Source organism: Clinocottus analis, unplaced genomic scaffold, assembly GCF_023055335.1.
Source record: "Clinocottus analis isolate CAN_PGR_092001 unplaced genomic scaffold, fCliAna1.0.p SCAF_3, whole genome shotgun sequence".
NCBI classification, from domain to species: domain Eukaryota; kingdom Metazoa; phylum Chordata; class Actinopteri; order Perciformes; family Cottidae; genus Clinocottus; species Clinocottus analis.
The window spans coordinates 14294052-14315063 of NW_027176042.1; the positions used below are offsets into that span (position 1 = coordinate 14294052).

Below are 21012 nucleotides of genomic sequence, written 5' to 3' on the forward strand. Positions count from 1 at the left end.
CACTAATAGGTCTATTTTCATCACAACTTAACACGGTGCAACATGTGTTTTGAAGCCCATAAAAAACTGTCAGGTCAATGGACTGTCAGTAACATTATCACCACGAGGAAAACATTTGCAGTTATCGTAACCTGCAGGACTTTTACGTGATAACAGGCGACAGTTGACATCTCGACTACGCGCTGCTGCTCAAACATTGAACAACGAGTACAGCACTCAAAATGTGTTTATCTCCAGCGCTGCTATTAGTGATCAGAATGATGTTCCCCAGATAAAAGTCTGATGATTCTTCTTTTTTTTTCATTCACTTTTTTACATGTACACTAATGTTAAAAATAGTAACCTCATCACTAATGTTGGGTATATTTCAGCCGATATAAAGTACCTGATAAAATATACTTCTCATCCAAATATATAAAATACAACAATACAAGGCAAATTGATGTACTCTGCTTTCATTTTACCCTATAGAACTTATCATGAAACCAAAAACAGGTATCATGAGGGGACCATAGCAAAAAGGTTTAAAATCTGGTGAAAAATGAGAGAATTGTCAATGAAACATGATTAAAAATATAAATAATGGAGCTATGAATTTGTTCTTTGGTGCACCTGTTACTGAGACATGTGAGCTTTGTTCTGTGAAGGAAAAGTCTCCTTTCAATCATAAAACCCATCTAATTTTTTTGTTTTACCCTCTATCACTAACATAGGGTGAAAATCTTCTGATCAGGTGCCTGTTGAAAGAACCATGGATTGGAGCAGAGAGACACGCCCACCTTCAATAACGTCAGTGAGCAGCATGAAGCTACACAAAGACCCACGCAACTCAGACAAAAGCAACACAACCAAAATAACGTAACCACAATCGCGCGGTTGAAAATCACCTGACGTTAGTGTCCGAGGGTTAAAGAATGACAATAATTGTCTTCAGCTGTAGCTCATGAAATAGAGTCTTTGATCAATTAATCTATGCATGTAATTAATGAAGTGAAGTATTGTCATATTTGTTTAAAAATATTCTCTGCGTACTTTCAAAGAATATAACTTACATTTAAATGTTCTGCGTGGAATTTTGGAGCATAAATAACTTCATACATCCTTTGAATTAATCGTGAAGTGAAATAAACAGATTAATGGCACGTAAAGGGTATTGAATTGCTTGCAGATTTATTTGTTGTTACACATCAGACAAAAACATCATATTGTATGATTTCTTGTCATGTGTCATGTCTGGACTGATGCTCATTCCTCACCCTCCTTTCCCTTTAAATCAAGAGCAAAGAGAGAAGTTAGAGGTTAAACACTTTGTTAAGATGTGAAGTTACAGAAGTTCCTTGAATTAATATCATTAGTGTCAGAGTGAAAAATAAATACAAATAAACATACCCTGACGATCTCACGGCTCTTTGCTCTTAGCTTGTTGACCTGAGTCTCAGCGATGTCAGCTCTCTCCTGAGCTTCCTCCATCTCATGCTGCACCTTCCTGTACCTGGACAGGTGAGTGTTGGCCTGCTCCTCCTGGAAAGCATAAAGTTAAAGAGGTGATATCTTGAACAATCCTTCCAGTCAGATGAGATTAAAACCATTACATTACACTGCATCATGCTGTCAATACGATGCAGTGTCAGAAAAGGTGTTACTGGTGTGATGCATATTTGCGTCGCATGTGTCAAATGTTTCACACTCACAGCCTCCTCAGACTGTCTCTTGTAGGATTTCACTTTCAGCTGCAGCTTGTCCACCAGATCCTGCAGTCGGGTGATATTCTTCTTGTCCTCCTCAGTCTAGAGGCGGTAGACAGCACAGTTTGTCAGACTAAGTCTAAAGCAGAAAAGTGTTAGGCAATACTCTTCAGGACTTCCAAATGCCAGAGCGGAAATGGCAAAAAGGGCTTTTGTACACTCGGCACCGTCATCATGGAATATCCTGCAGAATGATTTAAAACTCATGGAACTGATGGCACGTACTGCTTTTAAATCTAAAAGGAAAGAAATGAGGCAGGTTCCCAAAAATGTAATTTCTTAAATTAAAGTAAAGTTACATCACTGTCTCTTAGCTTTTAGTTTTTTTTTTAACTTGTCTTGTTTCTGTCTGTAACTTTGTGATTCTGATGTTGCTGCTTGTCTTGGCCAGGTCTCCCTCGAAAAAGAGATTTTAAATCTCAATGAGACTCTCCTGGTTAATTAAAGATTTAAATAAAAACCAATACCATCATCCCATTGTGATTTAGGAGGATCTTCAAAAATACTTGAGAGCATGCAGTATGATCCAACAGACATCTTCCAACAATTCAAAAACAACAGCAGATAAATGTACACAATGTCTGTCTGGAATCGTTCAGTCCTGTCAATCAAGCTGCTCGTAAGAACTGAGTCCTACATGCGTATCACACATTTGGTCATACTAATCTATGCACATAACCACATGTATTTATAGCAGCAACGGTAGATTGCTTATTTTTAGATGCAATCCACTCTTAATCTCTTTAGTATGTATGTCGGAGATGTCAAACAAATGATGGCAATTCATGCCCTCTAGAGGTTTAAAAAATATTCTACATCCAGTTTGACTTCAGCAGCACAAATTACAGAATTTCTGCAAAAAAATATCATTCTGATAGAAAGCAGTTGTGTCACTATTCAAATTCAAATTCAAGGTGCACAATAAAGGTGTTATGCCTTGGTTCTCTGTACCTGGTAAGTCAGTTCCTTCAGCCTGCGTTCATATTTGCGGGCGCCTTTCACAGCTTCTGCTCCACGTCTTTGCTCGGCCTCGACCTCCGACTCAAGCTCTCGGACCTTGACAATAATAATAAATAATACAATTTTATGGTGACATGACTATATATGCTTGAGCAGATAACACATATTTTATGAGCTTGTTGGGTAACATGTTTGTTACAAGTAGAAAATGCAGGAGGTTGTAAAGGCCCTGAAATAAAGCAATTGAGCAATTTAGCCTCAACCGCTGACTCAGCGCGCTTGCAAGTCCATATCGCAGGAGCACAAAGTAAAAAAATAAAATAAAATAAACAAATTAACTTACTCTAGCTTCCAGTTTCTGAAGCTGCTTCTTGCCGCCCTTCATGGCCAGATTCTCAGCTTCATCCAGACGATGCTGCAGGTCTTTTACTGTCACCTCCAGGTTCTTCTTCATCCTCTCCAAATGAGAGCTGGTGTCCTGCTCCTTCTTCAGCTCTTCTGCCATCATGGCAGCCTGAACATGAAATCATTGCAAGAAGGGTAATGAGCAGAATGCCAAAACAACATACGACCTCATTTGTAAGCCATTTGTAAAACAAAAGGGGAGATTTAACAGCAGAGCTGCTCTGAATACCATTTTTTCGGCTCCTGCACTTTGGTAGTAATTAACAGTTAACATACCCATTTCCAGCAACTATCACTCCAGTGTTCTAATGGTACATTGTGTTTGCTAATCGCCTTAGAAGATTATTGGATGATTAGAAAACCCTTGTGCCATGATGTTAGCACAGCTGAAAACAGTTCTGCTGGTGAAAGAAGCTATAAAACTGGCCTTCCTTTGAGCTAGTTGATTGTCTGGAGCATCACATTTGTGGGTTCATTAAACTCTCAAAATGGCCAGAAAAAGAGAACTTTCATGTGAAACTCGCCAGCCTATACTTGTTCTTAGAAATGAAGGCTATTCCATTCGAGAAATTGCAAAGAAACTGAAAATGTGTCTCGGTGATCCCAAACTTTTGAACGATAGTGTACATGTTCATATTCATTCACAGTCATCAAAGACTGATGTCATTAAATCAGCACACGTCCTCTGTCACTCTCAGAAGCTTCACTGCATGTATTTTGAAATAAAACTATCATGATGAGTCCACGAGTGCTGTTTTTACTTCTCCACTCATTCGTCATTAATTTAATGTAGCTGTCCTTTATTTAAAACAAGGGAACTTCTGGCTAACCACTGGAATGTCTCAACTTTGAGATCCAAAAGTGGACCTTCTGTACAAACATCTGGGTTTTCAATAAAACAATACGAACATGCTAAATACTAAGACAGAGCTCACGTCAGTGATGGCTTTCTTGGCCTTGTCTTCAGCATTTCTTGCTTCCTGGACCGAATCTTCCACTTCACCCTGGATCTGGACAAGCTCACCCTCCAACTTCTTTTTAGTGTTTATGAGACTGATATTCTAAAAAGTAAAACAATGTACATAGTAGGTTTTCTATACATTTGCATCAGTAATTTGCTTTTAACAGTAGATAAAAAATACAGATATATAATACCTGAGAGTGCAGCAGTCCCACACGCTCGCTGGCATCAACCAGCTCCTGTTCAGCCACTTTGCGGCTTCTGTCCGTCTGCTCCAGTGCAGCTCTCAGCTCCTCGATCTCAGCCACCATCAGGTTGTTCCTGCGCTCCACCATGGCAACCTGCTCCCTCATGTCTTCCTGACCTCTTATGGCGTCATCAAGGTGCAGTATCGCATCCTTTATGAATAATTATTTTAAAAAATAAAAAATAACTGCCATGCAGTCTGAGTAAAGTAAACTTTATTTAAAAAAGCCACCATACCTTGAGCTGTCCCTGCACGTTTCTCAGCTGTTTCTGGGCTTCAGATGCCTGGCGGTTGGCGTGGCTCAGCTGAATCTCCATCTCGTTGAGGTCTCCCTCCATCTTCTTCTTGATTCTCAGGGCATCATTCCTGCTCCTGATCTCGGCATCCAAAGTGCTCTGCATGGACTCCATCACTCTCTGGCTGTTCCTCTTGATCTGGTCGATCTCCTCGTCTTTCTCTGCAAGTTTTCTGTCGATTTCATTTTTCACCTGGGTGAGCTCGAGCTGGATACGGATGAGCTTTGATTCTTCGTGCTCCAGAGTAGCCTACAAAATTAAATATATGATGTAACATTTCAGAATGCAGATATATTAAGTATCCAGAAGGTTGCAGGTATTAGATCAAAACCAAGATTCCCAACTTCAGAGTTCCTCGTTTGGATTTTTCTTTACAAACAAGTCAATTGAAATACCTCGGCCTCCTCGAGGGCAGTCTGGACTTCTGATCTCTCGTTCTCTGCGGTCTTCTTCCCCTTTTCAAGCTCATGAATTGTCTTTCCTGATTCAGCAATATGTTCAGACAAATCAGATATTTCATCTGTTGAAAAAAACAAAAAACAAAACGAAATTCACATAAAGCAATACAATTATGTGAGCAAAGTTAAGTTAAGTTTGTAAGTTTAATTGTAGTATTGCATAAATTATTCATCTATTTTTCTAAAAACTAAAACTCACATTCATTTTGCATATGCTATATGTTTTTAGTTTTTCCTCAATTGTTTCAAATATTAAGTAAAGAATGCATTTTATGCCAAAAATCACATGCAGTATTTTTTGTCTTACGCTGCAGGTTCTTGTTTTCTCTCTTCAAGGTCTCAAGGTGGTCCAGAGCTTCTTCATAAGAGTTTTTCATTTTAAACATCTCTGTGCTTAAAGTGCGAGCCTCCTTCTGAGCTCCTTCAAGCTCTGCATGGCTCTCTTCATACTTCTGCTTCCACTCTGCAAGAACCTGAAATGTAAGAAACAAATTAGTGTTTTCTGTCACCTCGTATCAACCAGTTGAAACACATTACAAGACATATCCAACCTTGTCAAAGTTCCTTTGCTTCTTGTCGAGGTTAGCAGCCAGAGCATTAGCTCTCTCCACGTCAATCATCATGTCTTCCACTTCACCCTGCAGTCTCTGTTTTGTCTTTTCCAGAGAGGCACACTTTCCATTCACAGCCTCGATGGATTCTTCTGCATCCTGAAGACGCTGGGCGAGCTTTTTCCTGTTAAACCATACAGTAAACAGGATCTGTGATGATTAACTGAATCAGTGCATGTGGAAACAGGGTGATTTCAGGACTGGTCCTTACTTCGCCTCCTCCAGCTCCTCAGTGCGCTGGATGGCATCGGTCTCGTATTTGGCTCTCCACTGAGCCACCTCGCTGTTGGCCTTTGACATTGCCCTCTGCAGCTCAGATTTGGCCTCCTGCTCCTCCTCATACTGCTCTCGGAGCAGGTCGCAGTCGTGACGCGCTGACTGAACAGCATGAGCCAGGGCGTTCTTGGCCTAATAATGAGAAAACACATGAGGCAAATCTAATTTCTTCTGAAAAAAAAAGTGATTATCTGCTGCTACATTGAACAAAAGCATAATGCACTACCTTAACTTCATCCTCAAGGTGTCTTTTGAGCTCCTCAAGTTGATGAATATAAGCCTGTTTTCCTCTTGTTAGCTGTGAAACAAGAGACTCCTTTTCCTCCAACTGACGACCAAATTCCCCTGATTGGGAAAAAATATTTTGGTTAGTGATTTGTGCTGATGTGCATTGTAATGTTTGGAGGGTTAAAGATTCAGTTTGATTTAATTTTCTCATCCTAAATGTTCATCTCACCATTTTCGGTCAACAGTCTGGCTCTTTGAACATTAAAATCATTTAACTGGCGCACATGTTCTTCATTTTTGGTCTTAACTTCACTTAGTTGATCCTCAAGAGAATGGCACAACTTCTCCAGGTTACCCTTCGCACACAAATCAACACAATTGTAAGTTTGCTGTAGTCATAATGCTACTGTAGATGATAAAACAGGAAATGTGGTAATTGTTTGTATATAAATAAAATACTAATATATAAGACAATTTTACCTTTGATTTGGCAATGGACTCCATATTGCTGCTGAGGTCGTCGATCTCCATCTTGTATTCACTTTTCTCTTTCTCCAGCTTCTGCTTGACTCTCTGGAGGTTATCAATCTGTTCTCCCAGCTCTGCCACACTGTCAGCCTGCTTCTTGCGGAGAGCTGCAGCCGTGGCCTCGTGCTGCAGCGTGGACTCTTCCAGATCACGACGTAGCTTATGAAACTCGGCCTCACGCTTCTTGTTCATCTCGATCTGAACAGACGTTGTTCCACCAGCTTCTTCCAGCCGCTCGCTGATCTCCTCAAGTTCCCTGGAAAGATCCGACCTCTGCTTCTCCACCTTGGCCCGAGCAGTCCGCTCAGACTCAATCTCCTCCTCCAGCTCCTCAATACGAGCCTGTGACAACATTATAAGTGTCAAGTGAAGCCTACAACAATTATTGGTGATTATAACAAGACTTCAGTTCAAAATCGTCCTCATGGTTATCGGTTTACAAATGGCTTAATTATCAGTGAAACTAAAATGTCTAGGAGTTGATCTATTTTAGTAAGTGTACAACTGCGTTCCTGAATGTTATTCTATCTATCTGACTCATATATTTTTGAGTGAGATACAAACACAAACATTCAATACTGTTTCCCTCCACAAAGCCTACACTCATATTTACACATTACCTGCAGTTCCTTGATTTTCTTATGAAGTTGAACACCAACTGACTGTTCATCTTCGATCTTGCCAAGAAGTTGACTCATCTCAAAGTCCCTCCTAAAATGGGAAAAAAAACAATGAACAATGTTAGAAGCAAGCTGTTGATTTGGGAATTGTAGAGGTTATGAATTAAGATGTCATCATAACATACTTCTTAATTTTCTCATCAGACTGCTGCTTGTCATTCTCCAGATCCATTATGGATTCCTGTGCCAGTTTTAGATCACCTTCAAGCTTTCTTTTTGATCGCTCAAGATCCATACGGAGTTTCTTCTCTTGCTCCAAGGAACCTTCAATCTAGTGCATTCAAATGTAGCGTAATCAGTTCCAGTGGGAATACATAAATACTTTGGTGCAGCGGTTTCAAACAAAAACACAGCCTCTTACATCGTCCACTTGCTGCTCCAGCTTGCTGTTGGCCTTCGTCAGACTGTTGACTTTGTCTTCCTCGGCCTGCAGATCATCAAGGGTCTGCTGATGGGCCTCTTGGAGGGCTTTCTTCTCTTTGGTCAACTTGACAATGCTCTCATCTTGAGATGCCATTTCCTCAACCAGGTTTTTAACCTTAACAGTTTATATAAATACAGTTATTAATTATTTAACCACAGTGTATATCTATTCAGGACAGTTTTGTAAAATGAAATAAGAGACATGAACCTTGTTCTCAGTGGCATGCTTCTCTTTTTCTACTTTGGCCAGGGTGAGCTCCAAGTCATCAATGTCTTTCTTCAACTCGGAGCACTCGTCCTCCAGCTTCCTCTTCTTTGCAGTCAGCTCAGCATTCATTTCCTCCTCATCCTCCAGTCTCTCAGACGACTCCTTGACTTTGGCTTCGAGCTGGATTTTTGATTTAATGAGCCCCTCACACCTTTCCTCTGCATCACTGAGGGTTTCACCTTCCTAGATGTGATACGACATAACATTAACATAATATTTACTTAACTTTAAAACCAGGATCTCAGAGAAAGCAATTCCCGCATTCTTTGTAACGTACAGACTGAATTTGTAGCAGCAAGTCATTCTTCTCCTGCAGCAGGGAAACCATCTTCTCCTCCAGTTCTTTCTTCTTAGCCAGAGCCTTTGCTAGATCCTCTTTCATCTTTTCAAAGTCTTCTTTCATTTGGGCCATTTCTTTCTCAGCCTCTGCACTCTTCAGCAGAGGTTTGATTTTGAAGTACAGCTTCATCCATGGCCATGTTTTGACATTCATGAATGAACGAATGTTGTACTGGATGGAGTAGATTGCCTCTCTGGGGAAACAAGAATCCAGTTTTATAGAAACACATGCTCTTAAAGACACTGTTTCCTAAACTAAAATGACATATACTATATGATCCTTTACCTATAGCAAAAATGTTATAACATCAATTATTTGTGAGTGCTAAAGTGTATAACAAGACATAAAGCCCACCTTCTCTGCATCATCTTGACAAACTCTCTCCTCATGAGGTAAGCTCTGCAGAGAGCCTGAGTCATTGTGACCAGCTCGACCAGTTTCTCATCTCTCATCTCCTCAAGCGTACCCAGTAGTCCCGCCTTGAAGAATACCTGATGATAGATGTAACATTGATTGAACCAAAGCATGTTTGGTTTTTAGCTACACAATGATCTATCTCATCATGTCATGGTTGTAATGAAGTATGTTTATTTACCTTGGTATGGCCAAATCGGTACTGTGATTTCTCCACACTAATGGATTGTAGCAGTTTCTCTGATGCCTTCTTGTTGTCGATAAATGTTCCATCAGGGATGACACTGGCATTCAATACTTTGTATCTGAAAGGATTGGTTTGAATCAGATTATCAACAGAATCAACAAATGTGGACTGAGAGGTGCATAAATAGCTTCTGCTACCTCTGCTTGAAGTCAGCGTAGAGGATTCTGCTGGGGAAACCTTTCCTGCAGATCCTGATACCTTCCAGCACACCATTACACCTCAGCTGGTGGATGACCAGGAAGTTTTGCATTAGACCTTAAAAAGGACAAAGCATATCAATGTCATAGCTGATGAAGACCTGAACGGATCAGTGATACCGTATAGGTGTGTCATTTGCAAAAATCACCCTGATTTCAAACAGCAACTATGGGACAGAGAGGCTAATCATACATTAGATGAACAAGAGTGAGTTATAGGTTCATAAAGACCCACATCCTAACTGCTGTGAGGAATTTGAGACTGTCAGTTATATATACATAAGATTTTTCGGACTAACCTGGTGTCTTTGATTCATTGGGAATCAAACAGCGCACAAAGTGTGGGTGAGTGCTCCTTAAATTGGTCATAAGCTTGCCCAAGTTTTCCTGTGAATGGACAAATCATTTATTAATGTTCAGATCTACTGTTTTGAGAAATCCCCTGCAAAGTGGTCAGTAATTCATATAAGCATTTAAGAGTGACTACAAAATGAAAATACCCTGAAGAGAGCCGACACAGTCTGGAAGGAGCCACCCTTCTTCTTACCGCCACCCTTCTTTCCACTTTTAGCATCTGTAAAAAGGATTTACAATTGTCATTTTTATTTTCATTTCGCAATTTTTTGTATTAATTATTTGTAAGTATAATGGCATTGATTAATTTTGCAGGATTTTATCTATTTTTTAGATTCTTATCTTAAATTCTTAGGGGGTGACTTTGTACAAACCTTCTTAGCTTCTCTTAAACCTTCCTTATATAAAAACTAAACCATGACATGTAATGTCTAGCTAAAATGACAAGATGCAGTATATTTCCTTCAATATGAGATGAAAAATACCTTCTGATCCGGCATGCGCTAAATAGAGGTGAGCCAACAGTTTGACTGAAGACTTCTGGTAGAGCTGAATCACTGAGTCGTTCAGGGGGTCTTTGTTCTTATCCAGCCAACCAGTGACATTGTAGTCAACAGTGCCAGCATAGTGCACCAGGGCGAAATGGGCCTCAGCTTTGCCTTTGGCAGGTTTGGGTTTCTGGAAGGGAGCGCTTTTACCAAGATGCTGGTCATGCAGTTTGTTCTTGAAGGTGGTGTCTGATGCCTTGGGGAACATACACTCCTCTTCAAGGATGGAGAAGATGCCCATTGGCTGTCATGATGAAATGATTATTTCATACAAAAGATTTCAAGTCGTCAAATAGTTTTCTGTGTTTGTGAATATTCAGCATGTCTCTCACCTTCTCAATCAGCTCAATGCAGGCAGCCAAGTCCATACCAAAGTCAATGAACTCCCATTCAATCCCCTCTTTCTTGTACTCTTCTTGCTCCAGGACAAACATGTGGTGGTTGAAAAACTGTTGCAGCTTTTCGTTGGTGAAGTTGATGCACAGCTGCTCCAAGCTGTTGTACTGCACACATGAACATATCACAGGTCAGTAAAGACCTTAAGTGACAGCTTTTAATAAAGATGCAGAAGAGTATGTATCAATCAGTCAAACAAACTCACGTCAAAAATTTCAAACCCAGCAATATCCAGGACACCGATGAAGAACTGTCTGGGCTGCTTGGTATCCAGCATCTCATTAATTCTGACGACCATCCACAAGAACATCTTCTCATAGACAGACTTGCAGAGAGCACTGACGGAATTGTTGACCTGAATTTTTACAGATACAATATAGATTAAAAAAATATCATTAATCAAAGGGATACATTTATATTAAGTATTACGTGTATGTTTATTCACTTATATTGTTTTATGTAAATTACCTGTGGCACCGTTTGACCTTTAACCACCATCTCATTGCCGACCTTGACTCTGGGGTAGCATAAAGCCTTGAGCATATCAGCAGAGTTCAGGCCCAGGAGGTAGGCAATTTTATCTGCCTCTGTCAAGAACAAAAGCCCGAGAGATTATCACTTGATGAGGCTCAAAAGTTACACATGTGATTGGCAATAATGTGAAAATATACAGTAATTTTTTACAACATTCATCCTGTGCTGCTTGTTTGGGTCTGGGTCACTGTGACGACAGGTCAAGTGTTGGCCATGCTATCCAAGACATGGTCTTATCACAGTTGAATGTCCCCAGAATACATTTCTCGGGAACCATCTGGGAGGCATCCTAATCAGATGCCCAAAACACCTCACTTGCCCCTGTTCCAAAGGACCAGTAGGTCTACTCTAAGCTCCCTGGACCGCTCGCCTTGGCCTTAATAGGAAATCTAGACACTCTCACTTTTACAAAGCAATCGATCACAATTGTGGAAGCATGAATACAGACTACTTAACTGGAATTTTAATTAAATGTATGCAGTGGAAAACATTTAAAAAAAATAAAAAAGTTTGCAATAAATAATTGTTTGATATTAGGAAGCATTTACCCTCATTGCCATCGGGCTCTGCCTGCTCCTCACGCTGCTTCTGCTTGAACTTCATGTTTCCGTGATGCATCACAGCTCCAGTCAGCTTGTAAATGCCTATTTTCTCTTCACCAGTAAAGCCCAGGATGTCTATGGCAGTCTGCAGAATGGATCATCAAAAACTCAAATTCTCTTAATATTTTTGGCTTACAGTAAAGGATCCTCAAATGTTTACTGGTCTCCTGTGTGTTATCAGATGCTCCAACAAAACATAATAATGACATCTGAGGAACCTTAAAAGTATGTGCAACATTAAATCCCTTACAAGTTAGAGTGTAAATGTTTGTGATTTTGCATGTGTACTCACATCAGTGGCAATGAATTCTTCAATGTCATCGATACTCTTGACAGTGATTTCACCATGACTGATCATGGGGAAGTCATAAGGGTTGGTGCTGATGAGGAGGGCATCTGAAAAATATGTATTACGATTACTTATACAGAACACATGCGTTCATTTTATAAAATGATATATGGCAAACTATTTCACCTATCAGCTCAGGTTTGTGGCCTGTTGCGAGCTGATAGAAGATGTGGTAGCTCCTCTCTGCAGACAGCTGGAACGTCACCCGAGACTTTTCCAGTAGATCTATAAAACAAGTTGACGATAAGCTGGTTTACAGTTTGTGCTTTCATCATACCTTGTGGGTAACAATAGGGAGCCTTACATGTTTCAATATCAGCTGAAGCCAACTTTCCAGTTGTTCCAAAATGGATTCTGATGAATTTACCCTACAGAAGAAAGCAAATAAAAGTGTGGCCATATTTGTGACTGGTGTCACTTTGTTAGTACACATGTTTTATACTTGGTTGTAAATGTTATTTAGAACTATACAATCAAAAACAGCATGCTTCTCAATTTGGAAATTGTACTACATTCTATAGTGTGAAGACCAGTGGCGGGCCGTCAGGCCAGCTCAGCTTTCTCCGCTGAAAAAAAATTATTATTATTATTATTATTTTTTTTTTTAATAATTAAAAGTTCTATTTTATAATATAATTGTTTTTCACAAATACACTACATGTAATATAATTATTTTTCCCTATTAGCTTATGTTTTTATTGAGCAGCTTCTGTCTCCTGTCTGTCTCCTGCTGCCTTGCTTTCTGTTTCTGTGGCCAGCTTGATGCGCGCTCCTTAACGCTCTTTGACCAATCACATCTATCCTCTGTCTTTCTCTATTTCTCTCTCTTCTCTCTGTCTTCTCTCTCTCCGCCGGTTAAACACGGTGACGCTTGCGAGCTGGTTCTGTTCTACTCTCTCACTACTCTGTGAGCGTGAGGACAGAAATACCCTGCACCACACACTCCCGTACTGTAGGCGGCGCTGTAAACACCTAGTCAACTTGAAGTTATAGAAGAAGACCGCTTTAATTAGAAGTAGAAGAAGAGAGAATCTCTGTTAAACTCTACAGCTGGCGTAATGACAATTTTCACGGCCCACCACTGGTGAAGACAAATACTGAGGACAGCGGACTAGCTGATCTTAAAAGACACTATACTAAAGCAGCAGGATTTTGTGAACCAAAACTTACAAATCGGGATGAGTTGTCATTCCTCACAGTTTTTGCATTACCATATGCTTCCAGCAGGGGATTGGCAGCAATGATTTGATCCTCCAGCGACCCCTTAAAAATTGTTACATGACATGTGTTTGTAATCACACTTTTATATAAATCATACATATTTACAGTATATATTATGTACCTGAATTTTTCCAGATACTGAGTCGGATTTCTTTCCTCCAGCCACTGCGATTGTCGCAAAGTACTGGATGACCCGTTTGGTGTTGACAGTCTTTCCTGCACCAGATTCTCCGCTACAATGCAGATAATTATATGACACATGTATTGGTGTAAATTCGTTAGATACAGCACATAAATAGTCTGTAACTTATTAGTCCAAATTTGCTCTGTTTGACATTGACTTACGTAATCAGGATTGACTGATTCTCACGATCTGTTGAGAAAATTAAATTTCAACACATACATTGTGTTATTGCATTTATTTATTTAAAAATTCATGGTGTCACGATAACCTGTATGTTTTCTAGTGACAAATAACTGTTGTGAAGCTACAAAACAATGTTGGATGTTTAAGGATGGTCTCCTTTTATAGAGCGACAGATTCAAGACAAATTGCTATCTAAAGTGGTACCTTGAAGCATGAACTGATAGGCGTTATCAGAGATAGAGAAGATGTGGGGTGGAGCCTCAATTCTCTTTTTGCCTCGGTATGCTGCTACAACTGCTGCATCGTACACTGGGAGCCACTTGTAGGGGTTCACAGTCACGCAGAACAGGCCTGAGTAGGTCTGTGATAAGAAGAGGACAATCATATTAAATGTTTCTTTCATACTTGCAATGTACATACTGTATAAACAGTGCAACCACTGGTCTTACGTAGATCATCCATGCTGCATATCGCTCTTTGAGGTTATACAGCACAGACGGCTCACTGAGGTGGGTCATCATGGCCATGTCCTCAATCTTGTCGTACTTTGGAGGGTTCATGGGGAAGACATCATCATCCTTTACAGTGAGGGTCTGCACCAAAACAGTGAATAATTAGTTCAGAGAATGTGCATTGCCATCATGAAATAGAGTGTGAGCATTTGTGGCTTCAACATTACTTGTTTTTATAATAATATACAACAATAGATGTCTACATACCTTCCCACCCTGAATTTCAACTGTGGCTTTGCCACCTTCCTTCTTTACTAATTTCCCCTTCAAATACATCTCAGCGGGCTCCGTCACGTAATAAGATGTTTTAGCATCAAAGGGAGAGTTTTGAGCTTCAATTCTCTCCTTTTCAGATTTCCGGAGGTAAATGGCCGCCGGGCCAAAACACTTCATTTCAGCGTCCGTACTCATGGCGCCGCTGTTATTAAAGTGTAAATAAAATAAAAACATTTAAATGGATTAATAGAAAGACATTTCAAGATTCAACTAAATGAAAAGGGTATGGCTAATCAATGCACTTTAAATTGTATTTATTATCTCTCTTTTTTTTAGCTAAATAACTATTTGCATTAATGTAATTTACCTTTTTGTTGCCAAGTGATGAAGTTTTTTTGTGGATACTGAGAAAAAGTTAAAATCAAATTAGCATAAGAAACACATGCAACTGTCAGCAATCTTAATTAAAATACTGATCACTGCATAAAGTGTGATAGGAGACTCACCTACGTTGCTAGCCTGTCAGTCCAAAACTTCTGGTCATGCCTGGGAGTTCTTCTTTTATACTGAAATCTCTGGACACCAAACAGGAACAGCACTCCTGTTTAGGTCATTGCACTTGTCTCGAGAATGATATCAGATGGCCTTCTCCACCCCAACTGGTGTCACCTAAACCCAAATGATACAAAAACATGATTAACATGAAATAAAACCTCAGATTATGATGGTTTCCCAAAAACCAAACAGCCGATAATGACAATGCACTCTAAAACTATGTTTAAATATGTTTTACTAAGTGGTTTAACTACAATGAATAATTGATTGATTTTCAGTTACTATAGGATTTCTTTTGTATAAATGAAAATTAGGATGTATTACTTAAAAACTTGAATGAGGGCCAGCCAGAAAGTCTTATTACTGGATTATTTTCTCAATCTGCACCCACAGAAGTTTATTACAGCTTTCAAACAAGCCTTTGGCAATTACATTGTTTAAAACATCTCTTGAGTATCGGGCTAAGTGTGGCTAATTTAAGAATCCATTATGGTCCATTCTACTGTTGTGCTTTCTTTCTAAAGAAAGATGACAAGTATTCTCTTGTGGTGTGATTATGTTGCAATAAAAGGTGACATTCAATATCTCTGGCCTTTCTTTAGACTTATTAGGACTTAAAGCAAATATAGCCTCTCGCTCATAAATGCCCATGGTCTTACTATTACAATTGTTGACAAATGCATTGAATGCTTCTGTTAATTACACGTCAGATGTATTTTGGCATCCTGTTACTCAAAAAAAAAAAACCCAGGCTGTGAAGCTTCTTATTCTTGCTTCAGACTACCAGTATTGTGACTAGATCACAAACTCATCAAGTTCAATTTAGTTAGGTTCTGTACTGTGGTAAGTAGAGATCTATAGAAGTTTGTTGTTGTTTCTTTTCCTCTGTAATTTGAGGAGTTTGATGGCCACAGCACGGTGCTAACATTGCTTGTTTGGTTTCTGCAGGGCCCTCTGATGCGAGATATGGTTGTGCTGTAAGTATTTGGAAATATTTGCCACACAAATGAGCTATGTGTAACTGAATCATTTATGGTACTTGCAGTTACTATAGTTTAGAAAAAGCAAAAAACTATCTGTGTTTCTAAACCGGAGGCATTGAGCAAGTGCAGTGTGCTGGGTCAGGGGAACGTGATTTAGTTAATATAATCTTAAAATCGTTTGGTATGAACTTCTTATGGTTTCTCAATTACAATTAATATTAATCATCATTTTGAGTTGTGTTTATGTTTCTGTATGGCTTTTATCAACAAGCCGAGATGAAATTATGTAATCTTAAAGGAAATTAACACATAATATCGGTGATTCATTTTTTCACCTGTTATTTTACCATTTTAGTTGTAAATTTGGTGTTACCATATGTGTGCTTGGAGAGGTAAATGACAAACAGATAAATAATCTGTGAAGCTCACAAGCATATGGGAGATTAGAAGAGATATTTGACCAGTGCAGCTGCTTAGAGCTACAATTTCTACACTAACAAAAACATAGTTTACCCTTCTCTATTTTCTAAATTAATTTGTAAGTAATGAAAAACTCAAAACAATTAATAATCAACAGGAAATATTTGCCTTAATGGAAACAGATTAACAGCATCCACATAATACACCATCTGTTGGTTTTGTGTAAATACCATCTCGTCCTCAGGGTGGCCAAGGCATTTTTGTATTCCAAAGCAGCTTATATTCCCCTGTGTGTGATAAATAAGACATCTCTGTGCAGGTGTTACTTTGCTGAAAATGTTGTTTGGTTATGTGTATGTGTTACCACTTACTCTTGTGTGAGAAAGAAATTCATTTTACAAAGTGTAGTAAGGAAGGACAGAAACGAGAGATTGAGAGTGATGCTTTTCTTTGCGGTTTTCTTGAGTCAACTCCAGAATATAAACATGCTGATTTGTATTTAGAATAGTGAAAGCAGCAAGTTCAAGTAAGTAAATTACTTAAAATAAATGTAAAAGTGCGTCTTTGCATTTGTAAATGTTGTACTTACTTAATATTATGGTATTGTCTGCAATTAGATGCGTATTATTTATAACATTGAAGCAGTTTCCTGTTGATGATAATGAAAATATGTTTGTATTACTCTAATACCTATTTCATTTGAGGGTTTATAACATTATTTAAACATGCTTTCTATATAACACATTGGCTTTTTGTTGATAAGTGATGCTGCGACTGTATGACGCATGCTGAAACGCTTTTGTATCAACTAGAAAACACTATCAAAAAAACTGTATCAAAGGAAAACACTGCAGCAAAGCGTCTCCTTATCAGACTCTTTCTAAAATTGTCTACATGTGTGTTCATATGCTGTAAATATTTAAAATGCAATACTCACATAACTGAATAAAACAATAATAATAACAGTAATAATGAAGTCTGTGTTAAGGCTTTTAACTAACTTAAAACATGGCCGTTGAATAATGATAGCATGCTGAATTAGTTTGAGTGTGCATCTAAGCATTGTTAATGAATGCACAAAATTAAAAGTACATAAGATTGAATTTTGTTTACTACATTTCTTATTGAGGATACACTATCAAAATACAATATTTCAGTAAAATTAGGGTAAAACACAATGGAGTTGGTTGGATGAATTTGGTTGGTTGAGCTTGTTCTAGATTTTCACAAACAGATTTGAGTGCATGGGGCTGCCACTGACTCTTCATGAATTACTGATTAGCAGTTTGTTTTTTTAACTATCTTTTTTTCATGTAACAGCATTGCATGATTTTAAATATTAAACAAATGCTGATTGATAGGCAACTTATTGAGAGACATGCCAAGTTACAGTTTACTTCTGTTCTAGGACGATTCAGATCCAGATTTGTTAAGACGTTCTCAGTATGATATGCAGAGCAGAGGAACTGCCTCCACATGGCTCTTCACATGGCGGCTGAGGCGGTGACTACAGTCAACGGTGTTAGCGGCACGAACCGTGCAAACAAGGTGAACAGTGCTGACAGAGCAAAAAGAGTTTAACTAAAGGTGAGGGCCATGCTTCCAACGCTGTCACAGGGATGTTGTTGTCAGCAGTAATCACCCGTGTGTGTGCAGAGCAGAAACGTGGCCATGGGCTAACCCGTGGGGCCAACAGACACTCACATGCACGTACATGCACGAGCGGTCAGTCTGGCTACAAATAAACAAGAGAGAAGCTCAGATTACAACACACATAAAGAGGAAGAGCTCACGTAGACATTACTCCTATTGTTTAGAGAACCTTTCACACAGAACAGATGTAGGAGTTCAACATATTTTCTTGATTATATTTTTTCAGTGTCCGTCCATAAGTACCAAATACCAGTTTAAGTAACTTTAAGAAACTTTTTTTTTTGACAAATGTTTATACAAATTTCAAATTTAATTTGAATTATGATTAAATATTACATATGTCCATAGTATTTATGGGCATATCAAATAAATGCAGTCATTTGTCTCTGGTTAGTAATTGTAAAATATCATGTTTGATGTCTGATGTTGAATCTTTCTGTATCTAGCAGTTGTGGATTTATCTGTTTATTGCGTCATCTTGCATTTAGTATTTGATTTACTCCTATATTGACTTATAATTGAGGTAATTTCTGTGCCCTATAGATAAGTGCTTCTCAAGATGGAAATACAGATAGACATCCAGTTCTTCTCTCCACTTTGCATGTTTGGCCATTTCTGAATGATTATTCTCTTATTACTGATTTGTTTTCATCCAGGAATACTTTTTATTACAGATACATAAAGTTAATTTGGATGAATCATTGAGGATTGCTGGTTTTATTTACATTCATCATCGTGTACTTTCCACTTTCTTTACGGCAGTGGTTCTCACCACCACAGTGGCATGACCCTCCAGTGGGGCGCGGAGGTAGTGGGTAATGTAGATTTTTTTAAATGTATTTTTTTATAGAATTTTTTTCTCTTCTTTATAATCCTTTATTAAACTCACAGTGGAGAAATGTATTTCCTGCATTAAACCCATCCTTAGCAGCAGTGTGCTGCTGTGAAGCACCCGGGGAGCAACGAGTGGTTCACCATTAGCTACATGAGAACTTCACATCGTACAATTGTTCCATGTGCCATTGATTCTGGAGATGAGCTTTTCGTTGGGACGTGAACATCTTTATTCCTCCAAAGTGGGGCATGACAAAACAAGTTTGAGAACCCACTGCTTTACGGGAACAATTGCAGATGTTCTCTAAATAAATACCAGAAAAACTGATTTCCAACAGATTGAAGTAATACATATGATACCTTCAGCTGACACACTTTACTTTGATGTTTCTGTCAGTTGACATCGATCCATCTCACCCGGGTCCCTTTCCTTCTTCTTCCACTTTCTGTGTACTGTAGATGAGGAACAATAAAGCACAAGTTAGTTGGTTTAGATCATGGTTTTATTGATTAGAAAGATTCAAAACAAGGTTAGGGTTAGCTTTATCTTACATGTAATCACTGGAAAATGGAGCTTAATTCAGCCAATTTAAAAAATGACTTTTGGTTGATAAAGAGTACACAACCTGTGAGGACAGCTGTAAAATGTTTTCTTTGGGTGTGAGGTGTTTAACAAATTCTGAAAATAAATATCTCTGATAATGTCATCAGGGTTATCTTTTAATGGCTGGTATAACCAGAAGGAATTATTAGAGCAGGCAATAACTGTTTCCATGTTCATGTGTCAGACCTGAATAACTGTGAACCTGTGAGTTTCCCAATTTAAAAGGATGTGCAAAACAAAAATACTGTAGTTTAACAAAAACATAACAGCTCTCTATTAGCCCCTTGGGACAGATAGGCCAATGCTTAAGTGAATTACTTAGGTCATATTTAAGTCTCTATACTGGATGCATTTTATCAGCTGCATACTGTAGGTGACACATAACCTTCTTGTTACAAAACTCTGTGACTGGCTATACTGGTTTTATTTTAGTTGCACATGTTAAATCATCAATCAAAAAGGGCAATACGAGAGCTGCCTAGTATTAATATGAATAAACAATGACCACACTTCACTACATTTGAAATCAAATAATACAATAGTGAAGTAATGAATTACCATTTACAACCAGAGATAGTTTATACAGGAAAGAAATACATTGCATCATAATCTACTTCTAAGTGAAATAAATGAAAACAGGCAAAGACGTGAACAGTGACATGTGTAGAACCTCCAAACATGAATCACAATTTGTGAAATCTAGATCTGTGAATGTGTCATACCATATTTTTTAAAAAGGATATTATGGACTGTCCAGAGTTTGTCTCTGCCATCTGTCCAATGGGTGGTGGGAGAAATTCCAGCATGCCTTTGTTACCCTGAATAGGAACAAAGTAAAGACAAAACTTAAGTAAATTCACATTTCTAAACGTTTTCTTTGACAACTTTTTTTTTATTTTTTTTATCATTAATGACTAAGTGTTGGAAGACTTAAGTCACTACTAAATGCAGGAGTTGATGACATGGTGTAATGCCAAGACCCTCATGGTTGATGATAGAGAAGCTGGTGTCATAAGGAGCATGTTTACACATTTGCAACTTGAGGCTCCCTCTGGTGTTTATAGGATGTCAGTGACCCCAACACAAACATTAATACACACACCTCCTTGTGACGCCCCTTCACACTGCCAAGGGTCTGACAGCTTCTAAAGCAATCCCTCTCAACGTGGTCAATAAGAAAAGTTGTTACTGCACAAAGTTTTTTGAAAAAGCAATTGATTTTCATCATACAGATGATGCAGAAAGGTAAATTTCAGTGTATCTAAGAACATTTTAAAACCTAATTTGCAGAGGGACATGATGATACAAGATGTCATGAACATACATGAAGTCAGAAGCATGTATGACTAATAGATTGTTGGAGTACATGGTCATCCCCCACTTTTCACACCCTAATCCCAGAAGCGCTACCGCAAGATGGAAAGGTAACCAGGGTCAGAATCCAACACTGAGACCTAATATTAACCAACAAACCCTAGACGTTCTCATGAACAAAATGTTATGACATTCTTCAAAATAAAGGTCACCGGGTTCTTGGGGCGTTATTTGAGTATAGCTGAATGTGAACTTCTTTGAAGGAT

General features: G+C 38.7%; 1 protein-coding gene across 2 annotated transcripts; it reads right to left on the reverse strand.

The window, feature by feature from the left end:
• Positions 1–1163: 1163 nt before the first annotated feature.
• On the reverse strand, positions 1164–19282 carry LOC137795895 (myosin heavy chain, fast skeletal muscle-like). 2 transcript variants are annotated; one of them, XM_068593449.1, is made up of 42 exons: positions 19209–19282; positions 14890–15052; positions 14751–14787; positions 14375–14585; positions 14105–14248; positions 13860–14016; positions 13634–13661; positions 13410–13521; positions 13238–13330; positions 12372–12435; positions 12194–12292; positions 12011–12114; positions 11665–11803; positions 11051–11169; positions 10788–10937; positions 10519–10689; positions 10124–10430; positions 9785–9858; positions 9584–9671; positions 9225–9342; positions 9022–9145; positions 8781–8917; positions 8364–8619; positions 8027–8269; positions 7757–7933; positions 7521–7666; positions 7336–7426; positions 6668–7057; positions 6417–6543; positions 6186–6304; positions 5895–6091; positions 5624–5807; positions 5380–5545; positions 5010–5134; positions 4555–4863; positions 4266–4469; positions 4046–4171; positions 3049–3219; positions 2697–2801; positions 1692–1787; positions 1390–1521; positions 1164–1266 (listed from the first exon to the last, which is right to left on the reverse strand). In XM_068593449.1, exons 4-42 carry the CDS (start codon positions 14576–14578, stop codon positions 1246–1248), a joined length of 5817 nt encoding a protein of 1938 aa, XP_068449550.1. In that variant the 5' UTR covers positions 14579–14585; positions 14751–14787; positions 14890–15052; positions 19209–19282; the 3' UTR covers positions 1164–1245. The 2 variants fall into 2 exon arrangements, with proteins under 2 accessions (XP_068449550.1, XP_068449548.1); XM_068593447.1 differs by having other exon boundaries at positions 19189–19282.
• Positions 19283–21012: the final 1730 nt, after the last annotated feature.